The sequence below is a fragment of the Mastigoproctus giganteus genome, chromosome 8, assembly GCF_048544385.1.
Source record: "Mastigoproctus giganteus isolate SK-2022 chromosome 8, ASM4854438v1, whole genome shotgun sequence".
NCBI classification, from domain to species: domain Eukaryota; kingdom Metazoa; phylum Arthropoda; class Arachnida; order Uropygi; family Thelyphonidae; genus Mastigoproctus; species Mastigoproctus giganteus.
Window position 1 is genome coordinate 146,097,942 of NC_143582.1, and position 23,146 is coordinate 146,121,087.

Here is a 23,146-nt window from a genome sequence, read left to right on the forward strand (position 1 = left end):
ACAGTTCATATATCGATGCATGCTCTTCATGCAACGACTACTGCTTGAATTAGTAAACAAGAAATTTTCCCTCTCGCGAACTGATGAACAGCGCCGTGTACCGACTTACGGTGACATTTCCGTTTATGGGTTGCTGTGCGATTCACATTCCTTTAGATGTTACCTACCTCCCCTAAACATTTGTATTTATGTCCCCTTAGGTTCATAATCTGAGCATGCAGAAGAATCAAATCAGAGTTCAGCATACTCAACCCATTCAAGGCGTTATACATCTCAATCACATCACCTCGTAGGTGCCTTGTCTCCAGCTGCTGCAATTTGTAGAACTTAAGCATCTCTTGGTAAGAGGACCCCTTTGTTCCCCTCACCAATCTTTTTGAGACACCCCGTATAAATAAAGAAATCCTTGCTGTTTTTCTTAGCATCCTTTGCCAAATATTTCTCGTAATCTGCCTTTACTTGCCTAATCTCCTTTGCGACTTGATTACAGACTAGCTTATATCTGCCATAGGCTTCTGTGTCACCAATTAATTTATATGCATTGTTCTTGTCTGCCATGAGTCTCATTAGTTCATTTGACAATCATTTAGGTCTAAACCTTGAACAATATTTCTTAATTGGTATGAAAAGTCTAGTAGCTTCCATGATTAATTCCTTAAATGCTTGCCACTTAGAATTTGCTGTTCGTAATATCATCAGTTGGTCCCACTGTACAGAATTTAAAAACTGTCTGAGACCACGTTAGTCACCTTTATGGAAGCAAAAACCCTTTCCTTAACCCCTGATGGTAATTATATCTTTAAGTAAATCCCACATCAGTACACTGTGATCACTGCCACCTAGTGGTTCCTTTATCTGCAAATTCTTAATACACAAATGATCACTGCTGATAACCAGATCAAGAGTAATACTCTCTCTGGTTGCTTCTTGAACATGCTGCTGCAAGCATCCAACTGGATGATTGTTTTCTGCAAGGCAAGAGCAGGTCAACTGGAGTTCCTCAAGCAAACGTGAGCTGTTTTAGGAATAATAACAGTAAAATTAAGAACATATATTCTTGTTAGTACACCGATGTTATGAGCATATCAACTAAATTTTATGAATTTGAAGAACTTGTTACGTCATTAAATGCTGACATTATAGAGATAGTACAAATGTGGTGCCATAGATGATAATTCCATTCTATAAGGCAATGGGAAAGTGAATTTTAAGTATTGTATTCAGGAGGTCTCAATTTAGGAAGGATGTAAATCTGTTGGAACAGGTGAAGAGCAAGAAAATTATCAAAAGACACAATAAGGTATGCTTTCCAGGAAAGACTTGAATTCTGTAAATTGAAACTTCTTGAAATTAGGCACCTTCCAGGAGAACTGACTGAAGTGTTTAAAGGTTTAAATGGGTTGATTAATGTTAACTTATTTGCATTAACTGTGAAATGCATGTGCTCATAACCATAAGTGTTTTATTATATCTGTTCATTGGCTGATTTGCATATTGTAAGGAATGAAAAACCCAAAATAACCCATGGGGGAAAAACCCTACATACTCCATCTAAGATTGGCTAACTAGAGCATTGAATGAAGAGAACTTCAGAAATTCCTCCAATTATCAATGAGAATTGAATCTAGACCTTTCCAAATGAGTAGTTCACAGCAATGTACCATGCCAATCAGTCTGCCATTTAAAACAAAACTGGAGGTAAAAAATAATTTTTATATTATATACTTGGATTTCAGGAAAGCTTTTGATACTGTTGCACATAGATAAGACTGCTATTTGAATTGGAGCAATGGGGTATTAAGAACAAGTTGCTGCTATGGATAAAAGGATGGTTGAGTGGGAAAAGACAGAATGGTAATCACTGAACATTGCTCTTCAGAGACTAATATTATTAGTGGAGTCCCCCAGGGTTTAGTGTTGGGCCCATTGTTGTTTTTTATTCTATTTATCAATGATATTGATGAATGCATATCAGGCTTTATGTCCAAGTCTGCAGATGATACAAAGGTCGGCAGGGTGGTTGATGACAGGAATGACTATATGCTACTGCAACAGGATCTAGAAAACTTGAGGCAGATGGGCTGAGAAATGACAATTTAAGTTTAATATTGGCAAATGCAAAATACTGCATATGGGTAGCAGTAACCCCAGAGTAACATACCAACTGGATGGTGATACACTCAGGATAGTGGAGAATGAAAGAGACCTGGGAGTGATTGAGCAGTCACATATGAAGTTTTCTGAGCAATGCAGACTGGCTGCCAGGACAGCTCATGGGGTTTTGTCAATGATATACAGGAATTTTGTTAGCAGGGATAAGGAGGTGATTATTCCACTCTATAAGGCAATGGTCCATCCACATCTTGAGTACTGAATACAGCTCTGGAGACCTCATTTTAGGAAGGAAGTAGAGCTGCTGAAACAAGTATAGAGATGGGCAACGAGATTAGTGAGGGGAACAAAGGGGGTCAAATCTGGAGACTAGGCACCTGCGAGGTGATCTGAGTGAGGTGTTTAAGGTTTTGAATGAAGGATCCCATCAGTATTGAGCAAGCTCAATACTGATGGGATCCTTCTTTCTCAGACTACACACGTGAGGAGGCATAAATTTAAATTGAGGAAGGAGAGTTCCAGAACATGTGTGGAAGTTTGCCTTTAGCCAAAAAGTGGCTGATTGATGGAACAAACTCCCATCTCTTCCATATAGATGGAAGAGATGGGAGTTTGTTGTGGAAATAAATTCAATTAAGACCTAGATAAATTATTGGAGCGAATGGATAGGTGAAATTGGAAGTGTTTTTTTTTTTGGCCGATGTTGTGTGTAAGCATCATTTGCCATTTCTTGCATCATTTGCCACTACTAACGCTAATGCTGAAACGAAACACCACAGGACACACCCAGCAAAGCAACTGTACCAAGAAAGCTGCCATGGAAGGCATTGTGCAAAGGCAAACAAATGAAACACCACACGCCCAACAAAGCATTCATTGAGCTCTGCCTTCTGTGACTTGACCAAACTGTATGGTGATGTAAATATGCCTAGATGCCTGCATGCACATGAAAATACCACTGATCATAGTTCTCATTGCTCAGTTTGCTGGCATACACCATATCAGTCTGTTGTATTTGTAGGTAAATAATATTGCTTGACAAATTATAGAAGAGTACCAAGTAATTAAAATAACCTATAACTGTATAAAAACTTTGTTTAATTGAAAAAAAATAATAATAATAATAAAAAAAAAAAAAATGGTGGTTTCACAAACCTGCAACCTGGCTACCGTTAGCCAGGAAGAAAACAAATTACATTTGACAAAACTGCTTTGTATAAGGCTGACAAAAAACCACACAAGAATTCAATGCTGGAATCTGTAACATGAGTTTCAAAGAGATGCTTAACAGACAACATATTTTGTGCATGTGTGTAATAATAATTAAGAGCTGACAGATGGAAATATAAAGAGCACACAGTGGAAAACTAGTAGAGAAAGTATGAAAAGAAAGAGAAGTATTAAAGGTGGATAACAGGGAAAAAGGTGAACCAACCTAAGTGATGCATTAAATTATAAGAAATTAAAGTCTGAATTAGAAAGCCAATTAGATGGAATGAAGCTAAAGAGGAAAAGTAAAAATAAATGATTAATATTAATGATCACAATAGAATAGCATGCATCAAATAAGGGGATGGAAAAATTTTTTGATGTAAGAGAAATCTAAAGATGTGAGAAAGAAAAGACCAGTAAAATAATAAAATATTTGATGTATGCTATAATAATTGATATGTAAAGCAGGTAATTCTTCAGGGGACTATACCTGCTTAAGTATCAATAAACTGCATTTCTATGCCTCCATATATAGCTAAGGAAGAAAAAATATTAAAAAGGAAACTCTGATAGAATGAAAATAATATGAAAAAAATAATAATAATAATTTCTTTTATAAGGAGGGTAAAAGTGGCAAATTTTTCCATAAAGATAGGGAGGGTAGTCCCAACACAGTGTTTGTGATAAAATTAAGGTAAAATTAAATAAGCAGTATAATAAAATTAAAACAATAATAATAAAGTCAATGTATGCAGTAATAAATGGATTTGAAGGAAGATATTAAAGATGAATAAGGTGAATCTGAGGGAAATGCATGTTGGTAAAATAGAACAGTCTTTGAATGAGATATAACAAAGAAGTTGAAGTGAAGATGAAATATAAGTAAGAAAATGGTTTAAAAAAAAAAAAAAAATGGATACATATGGAAGAACAGAAGTAAGTAAAGGTGAATGGTTTTTGAAAAGGAAAATAAAGTGCAGTAAAGGAAGTGTAAAGTAATGCATAAAAAAGGAGGTGAAGATAGCATAGAGAAAAGGATAACAATAGCATCCATATTTTTTGGCTGATGTGTATAAGCTTCCTTTCTTGCATCATTTGCCACTATTAATGCTAATGCTGAAATGAAACACAACAGGACAGATCTAACAAAGCATTCACTGATCTACTGAGTTTCAAACTTTTGGCTGATGAGGGCATGTGGATGCTATTGCTATCCTTTGGTTCTCCAATGTTTTCCTGATTGGGAAACACTGAGATTCACGGATATCCTTTATGTGCTAGCACAAGAACTATGATCAACTGCCTCAACAATGTTCTCTTGCTCCGTCACATCTTGTCAACTGCATACTCATATAGGATGTGAATGGTGGAAAGTGAGCCAAAATATTGCAATGTTTGGAAAACTCGCAAATAACTCGTCACTTCAGAACTCTGGCATTTGGAAATCACTGCTGGTATTCAGTGACAGCAAGCAACAGTATTTCCATTGCAAAATCCATAAACATATACCATATCAGTATATTCAGCACTTGTAAATGTAAAAGGCATCTTGAAAGTAACAATGTAACACAGAGGAACAATACTGCTCTACACACTGCACATGTTTCATCGAGCTATGTTCGATCAAAGTCAGGTGAGCATACCAGTTATGAGTGCAATTTGCAATGGTGTGCTGATAAAAATCTACAAACATTACATAACCTCATAACTATTCAGAATCGGACTCAAGTTCACATGAACTGAAAACTGCATCAGAAACAAGCTCCTGAAGTTATGCCATATCCTCATGAATTACCTAGTATGTATATAGGGACTGACATAGTTGAGTGGTCATCAGGGATGCACAGCAGCATATAAATCTGAGTTGACTATGGGCCGAGCTCACATGATCACTAAATATGTTTAATTTAGTGTACATTTGTCAAAATGATTAGCTGTAAACCTATTGATCTATGTGGTTTGTCAGAGAATAAACAGAACATTTTTTTTTTATATACAGTGGTACCTCGGGTCACGAACTTAATTCGTTCTTTGACTCGGTTCACGAACCGAAATGTTCGCGAACCGAAACAATTTTTCCCATTGAAATTAATGCAAATCCAATTAATCCATTCGCCCGCCCCAGAAACATATTGTTTTTTTGATTTTTTTATGGATTTATGTGTGGCAAAAATATACAGTATAACTTTACCTTTGTGGTTGATAGTTGCTAGCACAGGTAGAGGAGGAAGACTACTGCTTCGAAGGAGAGTCCAATTCCATAATAATGTCAGGCATTTCTGGTGTTTTTCCTCTTGTTTGTATCCTGGGAAGTGGTTCGATTGCTGGCTCGGTGGCTGGTATTTTCACAAGATAACGATCCAGAGACATTTGTCTTTTTCCTTGTTGGATAATTTTCAGAAAATGGGACATCACATTGTCATTTAAAATGTCCACTGCTCTGCTGGTCACAGTTTTGTTAGGGTGATGCTTCTCAATGAAAACCTGCACTTCACTCCACTTGCTACAAATTTCTTTGATCTCAGCACTTGAAACATGTACCACCTCTTCCTCCTCCTCCTCCTCTCCTGAGTGCTCCTCCTGCATAACTTTCATCTGTTCACGTTGCAACTCAACAAGTTCTTCTGTGTTGAGTTCTTGTCTGTGGTCCTCCACCAGCTCCACCACATCCTCCTTGTTGACCTCCAAGCCCAAACTCTTGCCAATGGTCACAATCTCGTTTACTAGAGTTACATCTGTCTCCTCGAAGTCTCTATCAGGCACACAACCTGGCAAAAGTATCCTCCAGGCAGATTGAAACGTGTGGTTAGAGACATTGTTCCATACCTTGTCAATGAGGTTTATGCAGTGGAGGATATGGAAGTGATCCTTCCAAAAATCATGCAGGGTCAAATCCGTGTTGTTGGTCACCTGGAAACACCTGGAAAAAAGAGCCTTTGTATATAACGTCTTGAAGTTGGAAATTACTTGCTAGTCCATGGGCTGGATGAGAGGAGTGGTGTTAGGAGGCAGAAATCTGACTTTTATGAAGTCGTATTCAACATCAAGGTCTTCTTCCATACTTGGAGGATGGGCAAGAGCGTTGTCCATAACCAGCAGACACTTAAGGGGCAAATTATTTTCCTCAAGGTATTTCTTGACAGTTGGCATAAAAACTTCAGTCAACCACTCCATAAAAAGTAATCTTGTTACCCAAGCCTTGCTATTCGCTCTCCACAATACTGGAAGTTTACCCTTTATTTATTGCATTTAAAAGCGTGCAGATTTTCAGAGTGGTAAACTAAAAGAGGCTTAATCTTACAATCCCCACTTGCATTAGCACACAATAAAAGTGTAAGCCTGTCCTTCATTGGTTTGTGGCCAGGCAGTGACTTTTCCTCTTGGGTTATGTAGGTCCTTCTTGGTATTTTTTTCCAGAAAAGTCCCGTTTCATCGTAATTAAAAACTTGATGCGGTACGTAACCCTCAGAGTTGATAAAGTATGCAAATTCCTCCACATAAACATCTGCTGCTTTTTTGTCTGAACTAGCTGCCTCTCCAAGCCTAACAACACTATGAATTCCAGTTCGTCGATGAAACTTCTCGAACCTCTACTTGCTTTAAATTTGTCAACACTAGCATCACTTGTATTTGGCGTTTTCGCCACTAAATCACCATGCAAAAGCATGGTGATTTAGTGTGTTAGCGAGGCCCTAATATGCCTTCTCACATATTAGGGCCTCGCTAACACTATCTCCAGCAAGCTGCTTTTCATTAATCCAAACTAACAATAATTTTTCTACTTCTTCTAACACTTGAGACCTTTGCTTCGTTAACATAGTCACTCCTTTAACCACATCAGCCATCTTTAGCGCATCTTTGTGCTTTAAGATAGTACAGATCGCAGATTTAGCCATGTCGTACTGCTTGGCGAGATCAGAAACACGAACACCATTCTCATGTTTAGTTATTTCCTTCTTCGTTTCTACTGTAATACGCTTAGGCTTCTTTACACACTGTCACTAACACTTTTCACTTTCTTGGGAGCCATAATGAGGGTAAATTTAATGCAAAAAGCAAAAAAAATTGTATCAAGAACAATGCAACGACAAACAATGTTCACAGCGCGCAAACCTGAGTACAACTGATGCTGTTCGTGATCCGAGGTACCACTGTATAGTGCTTTGATTAAAATGCCCTGGGGGGGGGGGGGTCTACCTCACTTATTTTTGTTATTTGTCACATGGACCTTTTTTTTGTCATACATATTTGGGCTGAAATTTTTAAATTTGATGTTAAAAACTGTACTAAGTATTTAGATATTATGATTCTAAATTAATTTTTCCTAATAGCCTGTTTTTTCTTGATAAGAAAGTTATTCCCCATCCTCAGTTTAGTCTAAAAACATTGTGATGTACTTTTGAAATGAACATAAAACGATTTTATTTGAACAAAAAACAAACACACGGTTGTATATGATGGTCTCTTTTCAAAAGGTTTGTTTATTTAGCTGCTGTGTCATACAACCAGATGTACAAGGGCAGTTATTTGCAAGAGGTGATGTGTCACATCACCTCTTGCAAATAACTTTCTGGTGTTTATTCACATGCACATTTGTAAACTCATGTGAAAGCATGTTTTTCAAAAATTATTTATGAGATGGTATTACCATAGGGAATTCAGTCATAATGTTAGAGCAACTGCAAGATTACCTTCTGAGAGACACCCCAAGAGACTACAAATATCACATACATTATGCATATGAATGAATGAAATGCTAACTGGAAGGGCAATGCACAAAAAAAGGATACAAATGAGTATAGAATTTGGAACATGTTCACAAAGATGGCACAGCCTTCTTCCTGTCACATTCAAGTAACAATGTCTGGGACACTTCTTTGCTTCTTTCACATGGGATCAAGCACTTACAGTTGGAGGAGCCTTTGAAAGGACAAACTGCATCCCTATCATTTGTTTTTACAAGGTTTGCATGACGGTAATGATATAAAATGCTTGGAGTTTTATCATTTTCTCTTAACCAAAGTAGAAAAAAAAAGTCCCAGTTTTCTCCAACATCCTGTGAACTGACAGGGCCACCTTTATTCAAGACAGTAGCATCATCAGTACACATTGTAACAATTACAGCTTCACCAACAGCCACAATTCTTGCTACAGGTTTCCTATCTTTCATAGCCAAAACTGTAGTAGTAGAGGAATATGATGCAAGAAAGCAAGCTTATATAGCATCAGCCAAAAAAAAAAAAAAGAAAAAAAAAGAAACCCATTTCACACATCCACTCCCTCTAAAAGTTTGTCCCGTTCCTCCTTGAATTTATTTAAGCTATCAACTTCCACAATGATAGAAGGAAGTTTGTCCCAGCAATCAACTACCTGCTGGCTAAAGGCAAATTTCCACACATCTGTTCTACAACTGTCTTTCCTCTAGGGATTTTCCTAGGGTATATGGTGCCCGGGTGCCAATTGAAATTTGGCACCATATACCCTAAGTTTCAGGTTTTCAGGTGCCCCTTGAATGCTGGATACCGGATACCAGGTGCAGTACATGCCTTGCATCCTCAGGACAGCATACCCCTGCTTTCCTCAATTAGAATTTACCCCTCAGGTTCATAATCTGAGCAAGACGAAAAATTGCATCAGACTTGAGCCTGCACAACCATTCAAGGCCTTATATACCTCAATCAGATCACCTCACAGTGTGCCTAGTCTTCAGACACTGCAATTTGCAGAACTTAAGTCTTTCTTGGTAAGAGGATCCCTTTGTTCCTCTCGCCAATCTTTTGTTGCCCTTCTCTGTACTCGCTAAAGCAACTCTACAACCTTCCTAAAATGAGGGCTCCAGACTTGTATGCAGTACTCAAGGCATGGCCTGACCATTGCCTTATACAAAGGGATAATCACCTCCTTTTCCTTACTAGAAAAATTCCTGTATATCATTTACCCCATGAACTGCTCTAGCAGTCTGTCTGAGCTGCTCAGAAAACTTCATATCTGACTGCACAATTACTCCCAGGTCTTTTTCATTCACTACCACCCTTAGTATAGTACCACACAGTTGGTACATTTCTCTGGGATCACTTCTATCCATATACGGTTCTTTGCATTTGTCAATGTTAAATTTCAGTTGCGACGTCTCAGCCCATCTGCCTCTAGAAAACTTGAGGCAGCCCATATGCCTCAAGTTTTCTAGATCCTGTTGCAGTAGCACACTGCCATTGCTGTCATTAACCACCCCGTGCCAACCTTTGTACCATCTGCAAACTTGGACATTCGAGGTGAGCGGACACGCTTAGACAGGGCTCCTCAGTTAAGTGGTTTACTTTTGGAAAGTGCTTTTAAATATTTGATTTATTTAGATATTGTTGGATTATTTTGTTATACGTTTTCCTGTAACTGTTTGATTTTAATAATATTATAGATATAATTTTTTAAAGTTACTTTCATTGATATTTATTTAATTTTATAATGGTAGCTACGAGATCTGCCTTAAACACATCACAGGGTATCGTGACTCACACAGAAATAGCAGATGGTGATTTACGGGTGAGTCATGATTTAATCCGTTGTGGAACCTGTGGTATGTTTTCCAGGGTCGACCTGGTGACTAATCCTACCTCACCTGGGGATTCTTTTCTTTGTGATCGATGTAAGGAGTGCACTGATCTTAAATTACAATTTGGTGAACTGATGGAACAATTTGAGTCCCTGAAAAAACGAGTGCTTGCCCTCAAAAATAATGCATCTGGGAGCTCGTCAGGAACTCAAAACTCCAGCAATCTACCAAGTGATGCACACCCGATTCGAGCCTCAAAACAGAAAAACCAAGTGCAAACTACTCTGGTTAAAAAGGACATTGTTTTATTAGGAGACTCCATTGTCAGGAAAACGGGGAATATTTTTTGTAATAAAGATAGGTGGAGCAGAACCAGGGTATGTCTGCCGGGAGCAACTATTAATGATGTCACCAACAGACTGTCAGATTTTAAAGGGGGTAAAGAAAATATTATTATTCATGTGGGGACAAACGATATTAAACGTACACGATCTGACGATTTGTTGGAAAAATACAGGACATTCTGAGGAAATGTCGCGAGCTAGGCCATAATGTCTATGTGTCTGCAATTCTCCCCAGACACGATAGGGGGGATTACATGTTAAGAGCCTTGTGAATTAACTCAAGACTTGAAGGAATCTGCAAGGCTTTAGGGGGTAAATTTCTATCAGCATGGCCCACACTTGTAGGTAGAAGGAATTTGTTTTGTAGAGACGGGATACACTTAAACAAAGGTGGTGCAAAAGTTTTTGCCAGTATTATTGAGGATACCTTAAAGGTTCAGGGAAACTGCTAGTTAGGGGGGATGTGGGTAATACTGACACGCGTTTATCTGATAATATTGGTCAATGTAACTCTTGCACATACCTTAAGAGTTCTTATCTGTTACCCCAACTGGACGTATTATCTAGATGTATGTTCTGGGGGCAAAGATGTTTCACGTGAGCAGGTAGCTAATATCAGGGAAGAGAGCCTAAAAAACTTCAAGGGTTGTTAAATATACAAGAACAGTAAATCTTAATTGTTTATACAGTAACGTTAGAAGTGTCGTCAATAAAATGAGTGAATTCGAACTGCTGGTTAAAACAAGTAACGCGGACATAATAGGGCTTACAGAGATGTGGTGCCACCCGGAAATTGGGGATGATGAGTTTCAGTACGGCTTGTATAATGTATTTAGGAAGGATAGAGTAGATAGAAGGGGTGGTGGGTTAATGCTTCTTATCAGAAGCAGCCTGAGTGTGACGATAGCTTTCCCGGATTCAGACATTTCACAAGCTAGTATAGAATGTATGGTGTGAGATAGTTGGAAACAAAAGTATAATGCGAGTAGGAGTAATCTACAGACCAGGTGATTGTGAAGATTATGACAAAAGCCTCTACATGCAAATGGAATGGGCAAGTAAGCGTCAATGCCTTATTATGGGTGATTTCAATTTGCCTCTAATTGATTGGAGTAAATGGGAAGGAAACTCGACATGGGGAACAAAATTTTTAAATCAACTAGATGACTGTTATTTGTATCAACATGTCAGGGAAAGTACTAGAGAAAAGAATATCCTAGACCTCATCATCACACATGAATCAGATGACATAACAGGGCTGATAGTAGAGGAACCAGTAGCAGAAAGTGATCACGGAGTTCTACGGTGGATGATGATGAGAGAGGTAGCAGAAGTAAAAGGCAAAGGAATGGGTTTTAATTTCAGAAAAGGAAATTACGATGCCTTAAGGTACTACATGGCCTCTGTTAACTGGGTAGATATCGCGCTGAGAATGAATACAATTGAACTGTGGTACGCTTTTAAAACATTAATCACAGATGCCTTGAATGCGTATATACCATTAAAAAAATACTCTACGAGAAGAGTTCCAAGTTGGATGAATAGTGAAGTTGCCACATTACTTGAGCAGAAAAAGGTGGCATGGAAAGGTTACAGAGCAATAAAAAGTACTGAAGCCTATAACAGCTACAAGGTGATCTGTAATAGAGCCACAGAAAAGGTTCGACAGGCAAAGGCAGTTTATGAGAAATCACTAGCAAACAGAGCAAAGAGGGGGGGATAAAGAATTCTTCACATATATAAATGCCAAGAAGAGCAGGACAAACCAAATCGGACCTTTACGTAAGGGAAAGGGGATAGTAATAAATACACCAGCTGCCGTTGCAGATGAACTCAACAGTTATTTTGCATCGATATTTACAAATGAAAAACCTTTTGTGGCAATGGGAAATTGTGGGAGCGAAGTTAAAAAATATGTAATTAATGATATTGAAATTTTGCAAGATTATTTAATGAAAAAACTTTCGAGCCTACAGACCAGTAAGGCTCCTGGAGTTGATGGAATATACCCTATAATCTTAAGAGAGGCAGCAAGCGAGTGCATTGAACCATTGAGGCTAATTATGCGAGCATCACTAGACTCTGGGGAGATTCCCTTGGATTGGAAAAGTGCAAATGTATCTCCCATACATAAGGGTGGCTCTAAAAGTGAAGTTGGAAATTATCGACCTGTCAGTCTGACTTCAGTAGTAGGGAAAATCATGGAGACAATGATCAAAGGTGGAATTCAGGATCATTTGGATCGAATTGAAATTCTCAAGGATACTCAGCATGGTTTTGTAAAGGGAAAATCATGTTTAACAAATCTGGTTCGCTATTTCGAAAGGGTCACTCACGAGCTGGATTTAGGGAATAATTTCGACATTGTTTATTTAGATTTCAGCAAAGCTTTTGACTCAGTCCCACATGAGCGGTTGCTTTATAAGCTGGAACAGGTTGGAATCACTGGGAAAATCCTTAGATGGATAGACAGATGGCTTCAGGGCAGGAGGCAGAGGGTTGTGATAAATGGCTATTCCTCAGATTGGGTTGATGTGAGAAGTGGGGTTCCCCAAGGATCAGTATTAGGACCACTGTTGTTTTTAATTTTCATAAACGACATTGATGAAGGGATAGAGGGCGTGATGCCTAAATTTGCAGATGATGCTAAAATTGGTAGAGTAGTTAATGATCACTGTCAAGCTGAGCTTCTTCGGAGAGACCTAGATAGACTTCAAGAATGGTCAGAAAAATGGCAGCTGTGCTTTAATCCAACAAAGTGTAAGGTATTACACCTGGGAAACAGTAATCCCAAAAAAACTTATTCACTTGGTGGAGTTCAACTAAACCCAGTACTGGAGGAAAGGGACTTGGGTGTTACGATACGGTTAGACATGAAATTCTCTGAGCATTGTAAACAGGTTGCAAGGAAGGCCCATGGTGTCCTATCGATGATCTATCGAACTTTTGCAAGTAGAGATAGGAACGTGATAATCCCATTATATAAGGCTTATGTTAGACCACACTTGGAATACTGTGTTCAAGTATGGAGACCGCACCTAAAGAAAGACATCGAGCTTCTTGAAAGGGTGCAAAGAAGGGTAACTCGCCTGGTGAGATCGGCAAAAGGGCGTCCTTATGAAGAAAGACTTCGAATATGTGGGTTGCAGAGTTTGGAAACTAGACACCTTAGAGGAGATTTGATTGAGGTGTTTAAGGCTCTGAGAGGCATCAGTAAAATGAATGAGGACAAAATTTTCAAGATTATAAATGATGCTAGAACTAGGGGACATAAATTCAAGTTATGGGGGGAAATGTTTAGATTGGACTGCAGGAAGTTTTATTTTAGCCAGCGAGTTATAAATTACTGGAATAAGTTGCCTTCATGGGTGGTAGAGGCCGACAGTTTGGAGAAATTCAAAGGTCATCTGGATAGTACTTTCGGGTAAGGGACGCGCATAGGATGATAGGTTTAATTTCCTTTTTATTTATATTTTATTTTATTTATTTTTTTTTTATTTATTAATTATTATTATTTAGTTATTTATTTTATTTATTTATTGATTTTTTGTTTTTATCATTGTTTTGTTCAGATTTTTTTTTTTTTGGCTGGTGCAGCATAAGCCATAGGCTTTCTTGCACCATGCGGCCATTACTAATACTACTAATATCGCTTATAAATATACAAAACAACAGTGGGCCCAACACTGAACCCTGGGGAACTCCACTAATAACATTAGTCCACAAAAAGCAGTGTCCACTGATTACCACTCTGTCTTCTCCCACTCAACCACCCTTTTATCCATTGTATCATATTGCCCTTAATACCATACTGCTCCAATTTGTACAGTAGTCCTCCACGAGCAACAGTATCAAAAGCTTTCCTGAAATCCAAGTACATGTTATCAAAATTATTTTTGCATCCTGTTCCTTTGTAACCACATCATAGTATCAAGTCAAATTTGTCAAATAAGACTTTCCCTTAACAAAACGATGCTGTGTCTGAATTATTACTTAAGTCTTGTCTAGATGATCCTGCAATGCTTCTTTAAACAGTGACATTATTTTCCACGAAACAGAAATTAAACTAACAGGTCTGTAATTACTTGTGTCACCCTTTCATCCCCATTTGTGAATTGGGGAGACATTTGCACATCTCCAGTCCATGAGGACTTCCCCTGAGTCCAAGGATGCTCTCATAATTATGGCTAAGGGATTGCTTCCTTTGCCACCCCCTTTAATATAAATGGATAGATCCCATCAGCCCAGGTGCCTTTCTTATGTTTAACTTCAACAATTTCTCCTCCACTTTACTCCCAGTTATTACAAAATCATTAAGCTCCCTGTTAGAATTTAACAAGCTTCTGTTCTCCACTTCCCTACAGAATTCCTCATGTGTGAATGTAGATGCAAAATACTCATTCAATTTGTCAGCTATCTGAGCAGGATCACCAACAGTCGAACCAACAAAATCAAGTGGACCACTCTGATTCATCCTCCTTCCTTCTAGAGTTTACATAAGTAAAGAAGTCTTTGTTGTTTTCTTTGCATCCATTTCCAACATTTCTCGTAATCTGCCTTTGTTTGTCTAATCCCTCCTTTGTGACTTGATTACAGACTAGCTTATATCTGTGTCACCTAATAATTTATATGCAAAGTGATAGATGGTCTGTCACTTTGTCATGTGTGGCATATGGAGAGATGAAGTTTTATTTTATTTTTTTATTTTATTTTATTAATAAAAAGATACACAACAGGTAACCATTAACAGTGTATCTGAGATCAGATCAATAAACATAATAACAATAATGTGAAATCCTACAGGACGATAAACATTGATACAAATTCAAACAATAAAGCATATGTACAAAAGAGGATTGTATTAAGTTAAGTTACCGGTAAAACAAGTGATAATTAATCCGTCAGAGAATAGAAAAATAATATAACAAATAATAAGCTACAATAATTAGATGTGAGCTAGTCACTTTGCAGTTTAAGTGAAGAGGCAAACTTGTGGATGGAGTTCATCAGTGATTGGGAGTTGTCAAAGAAGTCAATGCGAGAGTCATTTGCTGATTTGCTGATTCTGTTCAGTGGACTGAACTTCATTAAGTCCGTGTTGGCAGAGTCAAGGCGAAACGGTGTAAGGTTCCTGACTTGTCTACAGGGAGCATTGAAGTTTATTTTACTCAGGATATCAGATGCTTCATAAATTCCAGTGATTACTTTGGCTAGGAGGGCGATGTCAGCAGTAACTCTTCTAGTGCACAGAGGCCTTAGATGAAAGTAATCACACAGCGATTCATAATACACTGAGTGATAGAATAGAGGATTGCGGTACGTAAGGTAACGGATAAAGTTTTTTTGGACTGCTTCAATTTTGTTAGTTAAAGTCTTTGTGTGAGGATTCCAGATGGGTGAACTGAATTCAAGGATTGGCAGTACAATAGTTTTATAAAGGATAACCGCATATCTGTAGTTTTTGAACTTGTATGTGTTCCGTTTGATGAATCCCAGTGTTTTGAATGCTTTGCTGGTGATTTTAAGGACATGGGCATCGAATTTAGCACTGCTGGAAAAGAGAATCCCTAAGTCGTTAACTTGGTCACACCTTTCGATGATCACAGAGTTAATACTATACTCCGTATTCATTAGTTGTGGAGATCTGCAAGATGAGAAAGAGATAACTTTGCACTTCGAGGGGTTAGCAGACAAGCCATTCAGAGATAGCCACAGAGAGAATTTATTGAGAGCACATTGAAGTTGTTGAGAATCGGTAGTCTCCTTCACTGCTGAGTAGATCTTAAGATCATCTGCATAGAGAGCAACTTGAACATTGGAGGTGTAGATGAAAGAAGGAAGATCATTTACGAAAACAATGAAGAGAAGAGGACCTAAGGGAGAGCCTTGTGGTACTCCGCTTAGTGGTATAAAACAGTCTGAGTTCACTTGATCGATGATAACGCTCAAGGAACGATGCGTAATATAGCTGCGTAGCCATGAGAGCAAAGGGTCACGGATGCCATACAGCTTAAGTTTTTCCAGAAGTTGTTCGTGCGGGACTTTATCAAATGCCTTAGATATGTCTGTGTAGACTGCATCAACTTGTAGGTGGTTATCAAGAGCTTCAGAGGTGTATTGCCAGAAAGGAAGTAAATTTGTGACTACTGACTTGCCACTGCAGAAACCATGTTGATTCTGATCGATAAAAGGCTTGAAGAATTCGAAGAGATGTTTGTGCACTGCTGTGTCGAAGAGTTTAGCCAGGCTGTTTTGCAAGGTTATGGGTCTGTAATCGCATACGTCATTTTTATCACCTTTTTTGAAAATAGGAACTATATTGACCTGCTTAAAGTGATTAGGATACTTCCCCAGCCTGAGAGACAGGTTGAAGATCCGCAGTATGAGGGGTTTCAATGTAGTGACAGTCCTTTTCCAAAATGGGCCTGGAATGTCATCTGGGCCTCTAGTATAGTCATTTTTCATGCTTTTTAATGCCGAGTTTAAATCTTCATCAGTGATAAAGAGATTAATGATTCATCAGTGATAAAGTTGTCAGCCCAATGTTTCATGATGGCATGCTGACTGCAGTGAAACATGAATTACTTTGCATTAATGTATCTGACTGTTTAAAAAGTTATGTAAACATCAAAACTTGACAACATGACATTTGGTTCCAGCATGATGCTGCCCCACTGCACAAAACTGTAGCAGTACAATAGTGGGTATGATGCATATTTAAAGGCTGATGTATAGGATATGGGAATGATGTCTTGGCCATCATGTTCTCCCAATCTCACCCGTTTAGACTTTTTCCTTTGGGTTTTGTTAAAGCAAAAGTGTATAAAACACCCATTAACAATTCAGATGATCTCAAAAGGAGAATATGTAATGCATGTGCTGAAGACAGTGTTATTCTAAAGGATGTTTGAATAATTTATTACATATGTTACAAGCATGTATTGTGGCAGAGGGAGAATACATTGAGTTTATGAATAACATTTAAAGCACATGTTGCTCTTTTGAAACTACACTACCTATAGCCTCTCCTATAAAACAATGTAAAACATTATAAATTATTTGTTTGGTGTGTATCTGCTGTTTTGCTATAAGATTAAATTTATTTTGTTCTACCTTTGTTGCAATTAGTTACATTGTTACTTTCCATTTCTGGAAATAACAGCAGTAGCCATACAATTTTGATGAACATTACTGATCTTTGACAACAAACAACCAAAATTGCAAAGTTAAGTACCAAAATATCCGTTCTGGTTTCATTTATCTTCTTTTTTTTTTTTTTTTTTTTTTTTTATCTAATAATGAATTATTATTGCACCTTTGTTTTTTTTCCCTTAAACTTATAAAAGTTTCATGAAATTGTTTTTTTTTAAATAATTCTTTAGAACGTTATTTCTTTTGTCATTATTTGCAAGAGGGAAGCATGACACATAACTGCCCTTACACAGTTAGCTGTTCAACACCAATAAACTTGACTATCAAAAAGCAACCATCATATTCAGCCATTGTGTTTGTTTTCTCTTCAAATAAAATTTGTTTATGTTCATTTCAGAACTGTACCAATGATATTTTCCATTGAATAAAAAAAAAAACAAAAAAAAACAGTTGATTAGGCAAAATTTGAATTTAGAAATTGTAAAATCTAAACAGTATAATAGTGGGTATGATGCATATTTAACTGCTATTTAAATTGACCCCAATAAAATTCAAAAAACATCAACACAAATATGACAAAAAAGGATCATGTTTTGGCTAAAGACAATTAACCTAAATCTAATAATAAGTGAGACTGACCCCAATGTGTTTTAATTGAAATACTCTGCATGTATGTGTGTGTGTGTGCACTTTTTTTATATTTTTTTACTTAACTGAAATATTTTTACTTAACTGAAAATTTATAAGAATATACCAACCCTTAATTCTACCCATTTATCTAATAATCTTCGGTTGTTAAATTCACAAAGAAGACCTGATTTTGTAATGGCATATGTGCTGTCTGTCATATCTCCATGACCGCAAGCAACGTCACAAAAGTAATTATTTCTTTGATCTCCAAGTATAGCTGACCTTCCCATCAAAGGAACTGGTTCAACTTTATACTAAAACAAAGAAAATAAATTAAAAAAATTATAATTTCACATTCAACAGATCATTAATACTTGAGAAAATCATAAATACTTTAAACAAAACTATTCAAAGACATGATAAACTTTATTAAGTTTTTTTTTTAGTAACTCTTTATAATTTACTTGATTCTTATTAGTTTCAAATATGAGGGTATATCAGAAAGTTCTGAGACTGATTCAATGACACACAAAATACAGGTGGTAAAGAGAATAATGTAAACACCTGCCAAAAGTCAGTCAGTATGGCCACAATATGCAGCCAACACAGAATTCATAATACTAAACATGTTCTTCATCAAAGACCGTTGCCAAATTATGCAGTGTGTGGTCACGGAAATCTATATAACAGGTGATTTCAGAAACTCTCATAGAGGTTCTGTGGGACTAATTTAAGGTGATTAAAGGGGCCATGACAGATGGTTAACTTCATCATCATATCTTGGAACCCCTGCTTGAAAATATAGGCCCTATGAGATGTAGCGTTGCCATCCTGGAAAATGCCCATCCCAGAATGCTGCAGCATGGGCTGAAGATGATTGCTCAAGTGGCCATGTAGCTCATGCCAGTGAGATGGCTGTCTAGTGGATGAGGAAACCAGACCACACCAGATAAATGCACCAATACCATTACAAAACCATCAGAACCTTTACTTGTTGAATGCACACACTAAAGAATATGTAGTTCTTTGTTCTTTTGCAGTGGACACACATGCATAGAAGATATTCTACATATCTTCTACATTGTGAATCATATTATATTCCACCTTGCTCAGCCATCAATGGTCTTTACTCCCAGCACCATTAAGGCATGCAGAGGGGCATGTAGATGTTATGGGCTGTTTCTGCACAGTAACTTGGCCACAGTATCCAGCTTTGTGCAGCTCTCTTCTAACCACCTTCATGGAGACAAGTTGTTCATGACCAATGCTGAATTTTGCACATGCCTGGCTCACCAATACTCATCCATCATATTTTGCAATAATGAACAGAATTGCAAAGTACAACAAACAAACTGTTAGATTTTAACTATGCTGACATGTCACTGAAGTCTGTGCATTCATCTTCACTAATAACATACAGTAAGCACATGGAACAGCCTCCTTTTTTTTTTTTTATCAATTACTAGAACACTGCTGGAAAGTGATGTAAATGTAGTACCTGCTGTGAGTGGGTACTTTTGTTTTTTGCATACATGTCACAGGGTACTGGTGCCCAAGTGCTGAGCAGCCTTATCCCAGTGTTCCTATTACTTATGAATCATGCCCTGAACCCTTCTTTTGGATGGCTCTCAATATTTTCATTGCATTTTCATAAATATTCTCCTTCTTTTCACATTCTCTTATTTTAAATTGAGGTTTCAATTCAGGAAAGGAGAAGAAATCACAAAGAGTCAAATCAAGTGTGTAGGGAGGGTGGGGTACTACAGATATGTTGGTTTTACTAAGCTTTCAACTACAGACAGAATAATGAGGATGTGCATTATCACAGTGAAGAAACCAGATGCCAATCTTCCATCATTGCCAATATTTTCTTCAAACAAAAAAATCATGCATACATGCATGAATGCTAGAACTGCTCAGTAGAATGTCTGATTCATTGATTCTCCTTCAGGAAAGTACTCAGGATAAATTAGGTCTACTTTACTGAAAAATATTGATACCTGACAACTGATTGCCTTCCATCCTCCAGACATCGTAAAATGAATTTTTTTCAGCCTGGTCTGTACTCGTTAACAGAAGGGACTGCTTCTACAGGGATGGGATACACTTAAATAGAAAGGGTGCAAGAATATTTGCTGATGCTATCGAGGCAGTGTTAGGTGGGTCGGAAAACTGCTAGCTTGGGGGGAGACAAGGACTAATAGATTAACAGTAGCCATTGGCAGAGGTGAAAGTGATTCTTGCACTGCTTCTATTGGAATGAGCAGAAGCCTGGAAAACAAAATGCAGGATATTTCAGAGACTGCTGGGAGTCATTCCGGAACAAGTAAACACATGAGTTGTGTTAGGGTAGCTAAGAAAAAGAACAGGTGCATGTATACTTGCGTGTACACCAATGACAGGAGTTTGGTAAATAAATTGGATGAATTTGAGATATTGCTCAAAGCATCAAAGGTGGATATTGTTGGGATATCAGAGACGTGGTGTCACACAGATATAAGGAATGCAGAAGTAGAATTTGGGGAGTACAATGTGTACAGAAAGGATAGACAGGATAGGAAGGGAGGAGGGGTTATGCTATTAGTTAAGAAACACAAATTCTAAGGAAGGGAAGCCAGTGGACATCGCTGGACAGTGCGGTGTCGAGTCACTTTGGTGTGATATAAGCATTGGGAGATCAAAATTGAGAGTAGGAGTGTGCTATAGGCTTAATGACTCTGATGAAAATAATAAGAAACTGTACAGGGAAATAAAATGGGCCAGTAAATCAGAGTCTTATAATGGGGGATTTTAATTTCCCAGATACTTACTGGAATTTGTGGGGTTGGTCACTCACACACTAGCAAGGCTTTTGTGAATTTATTGGATGATTGTTTTCTACATCAGCATGTTCAGGAGGTAACTAGAGGGAGTTAATACTCTTGATCAGATTATCAGTAGTGATTCTTCATGCATGAAGAATCTGCAGATAAAGGAACCACTAGGTGGCAGCGATCACAGTGTGCTGAAGTGAGATTTACTCAAAGAAGTAACTACCATCAGGGGTAAAGGGAAGGATTATTGCTTTCGTAAAGGCGACTATGATGGTCTGAGACAGTATTTAAATTCTATACAGTGGGACCAACTGATGATGTTACCAACAGCAAATTCAAAATGGGAAGCATTCAAAGAACTTATCTTGGAAGCTACTAGGCTTTACATACCAACCAAGAAATATTGTTCAAGGTTTAGGCCTAAATGGATGTCAGATGAACTAATGAGACATATGGCAGAGAAGAAACATGGATGGGATACATACAAATTAACACGTGACACAGAAGCCTATGATAGATATAAGTTGATCTGTAACCAAGTTACAAAGGAGATTAGGCAGGCGAAGGCAGATTACGAGAAATCTTTGGCAAGGGATGCAAAGAAAAACAGCAAAGAGTTCTTTACTTATGTAAACTCTAGAAGGAAGGGGATGAATCAGATTCATCCACTTGATATCGATGGTTCAACTGTCGATGATCCTGCTCAGGTAGCTAACAAACTAAATGAATATTTTGCATCGACATTCACACATGAGGAGTTATTCAGCGAGGAGAATGCCGGAGGTGTATTCAACTCTGGCAGTAAGCTAGATAATCTTGTAATAACTGAGAGTAAAGTGGAGGAGAAATTGTAGAAGATAAACACAAGAAAGGCACCTGGGGTGGATGAGATCTATCCAGTTATATTAAAAGAGGCAGCAAACCCTTAGCCATAATTATGAGAGCTTCTTTGGACTCAGGGGAGGTACCCATAGACTGGAGATGTGCAAATGTGACCCCAATTCACAAAGGAGGATCAAAGGCTGACACAAGTAATTATAGACCTGTGAGTTTAACTTCTGTTCCAGGAAAATTAATGGAGGCACTGGTTAAAGAAGCACAGCAGGATCATATAGACAAGACTTCAGTTATAGCTCGGACACAGCATGGTTTTGTTAAGGGGAAGTTAGTTAGTTATTTGGTTTTTTTTAGAAGTATTAGCAACTAAGGCCATATTGCTTTGGGATATGCGGTGGTCATTCCCTGACCTTTCCGCATCCTCCGTATCTGGTAGTGACGGGCTCGAACCCCGGTCTAATCAAGTAGCGTGTGCTACGCACTGCTGCTCCTTCCCACTTGGCTATGGAGGCGCCTTAAGGGGAAGTCTTGCCTGACCAATTTGATTGGATACTATGATGCAGTCACAAAAGAACTGGATGCAGGGAATAACTTTGATAATATATACTTGGATCTTAGAAAGGGTTTTGATACTGTTGCACATGGAAGACTGCTCCACAAATTGGAGCAGTGTGGCATTGGAGGCAAATTGCTGCTATGGATAAAGGGGTGGTTGAGGGGGAGAAGACAGAGAGTGGTAATAAATGGACACTGCTCATTGTAGACTAATGTTATTAGTTGAGTCCTTCAGGGTTCAGTGTTGGGTCCATTATTGTTTTCTGTATTTATAAATAATATTGATAATGGTATATCAAGCTTAATGTCCAAGTTTGCAGACGATACAAAGGTTGGCAGGGTTGTTAAGGACACTACTGACAATATGTTGCTGCAACAGGTTCTGGAAAGGTTGAGCAGATGGGCTGAGAGGTAGCAAATGAAGTTTAACATTGACAAATGTAAAGTACTATATATGGGAAACAGCAACCCCAGAGCAACATATCAACTCTGTGGTACTACACTGACAGTGGTAGAGAATGAAAAGGACTTGGGGGTAATTGTGCAGGCAGATATGAAGTTCTCTGGGCAGTGCAGACAGGCTGCAAGAGTAGCTCATGGTGTCTTATCAATAATATACAGGGATTTTTCTAGCAGGGATAAGGAGGTGATTATTCCCTTGTATAAGGCAATGGTCAGGCCACACCTTGAGTACTGTATACAGGTCTGGAGGCCTCATTTCAAGAAGGATGTAGAGCTGCTGGAACAAGTACAGAGAAGAGCAACAAGATTAGTGAATGGAACAAAGGGTTGCTCTTACGAAGAAAGGCTTAAGTTTTGCAAATTACAGTGTCTGGAGACTAGGCACCGCCGCGGTAATCTGATAGAGGTGTATAAAGCCTTGAATGGTTTGAGCATGCTCAATGCTGATGGGATTCTGCCTCTTGCTCAGAATAATCACC

At 38.1% G+C, this 23,146-nt stretch overlaps 1 protein-coding gene across 1 annotated transcript in view; it reads right to left on the bottom strand.

The window, feature by feature from the left end:
• LOC150081900 (mitogen-activated protein kinase-binding protein 1-like) overlaps positions 1-23,146 on the bottom strand; it is a 470,343-nt gene that overhangs the window by 321,049 nt on the left and 126,148 nt on the right. Inside the window, exon 7 of the mRNA XM_090378972.1 lies at positions 18,129-18,314. Coding sequence (XP_090235098.1) covers positions 18,129-18,314 — 186 coding nt within the window. The remainder of the gene's footprint in view (positions 1-18,128; positions 18,315-23,146) is intronic.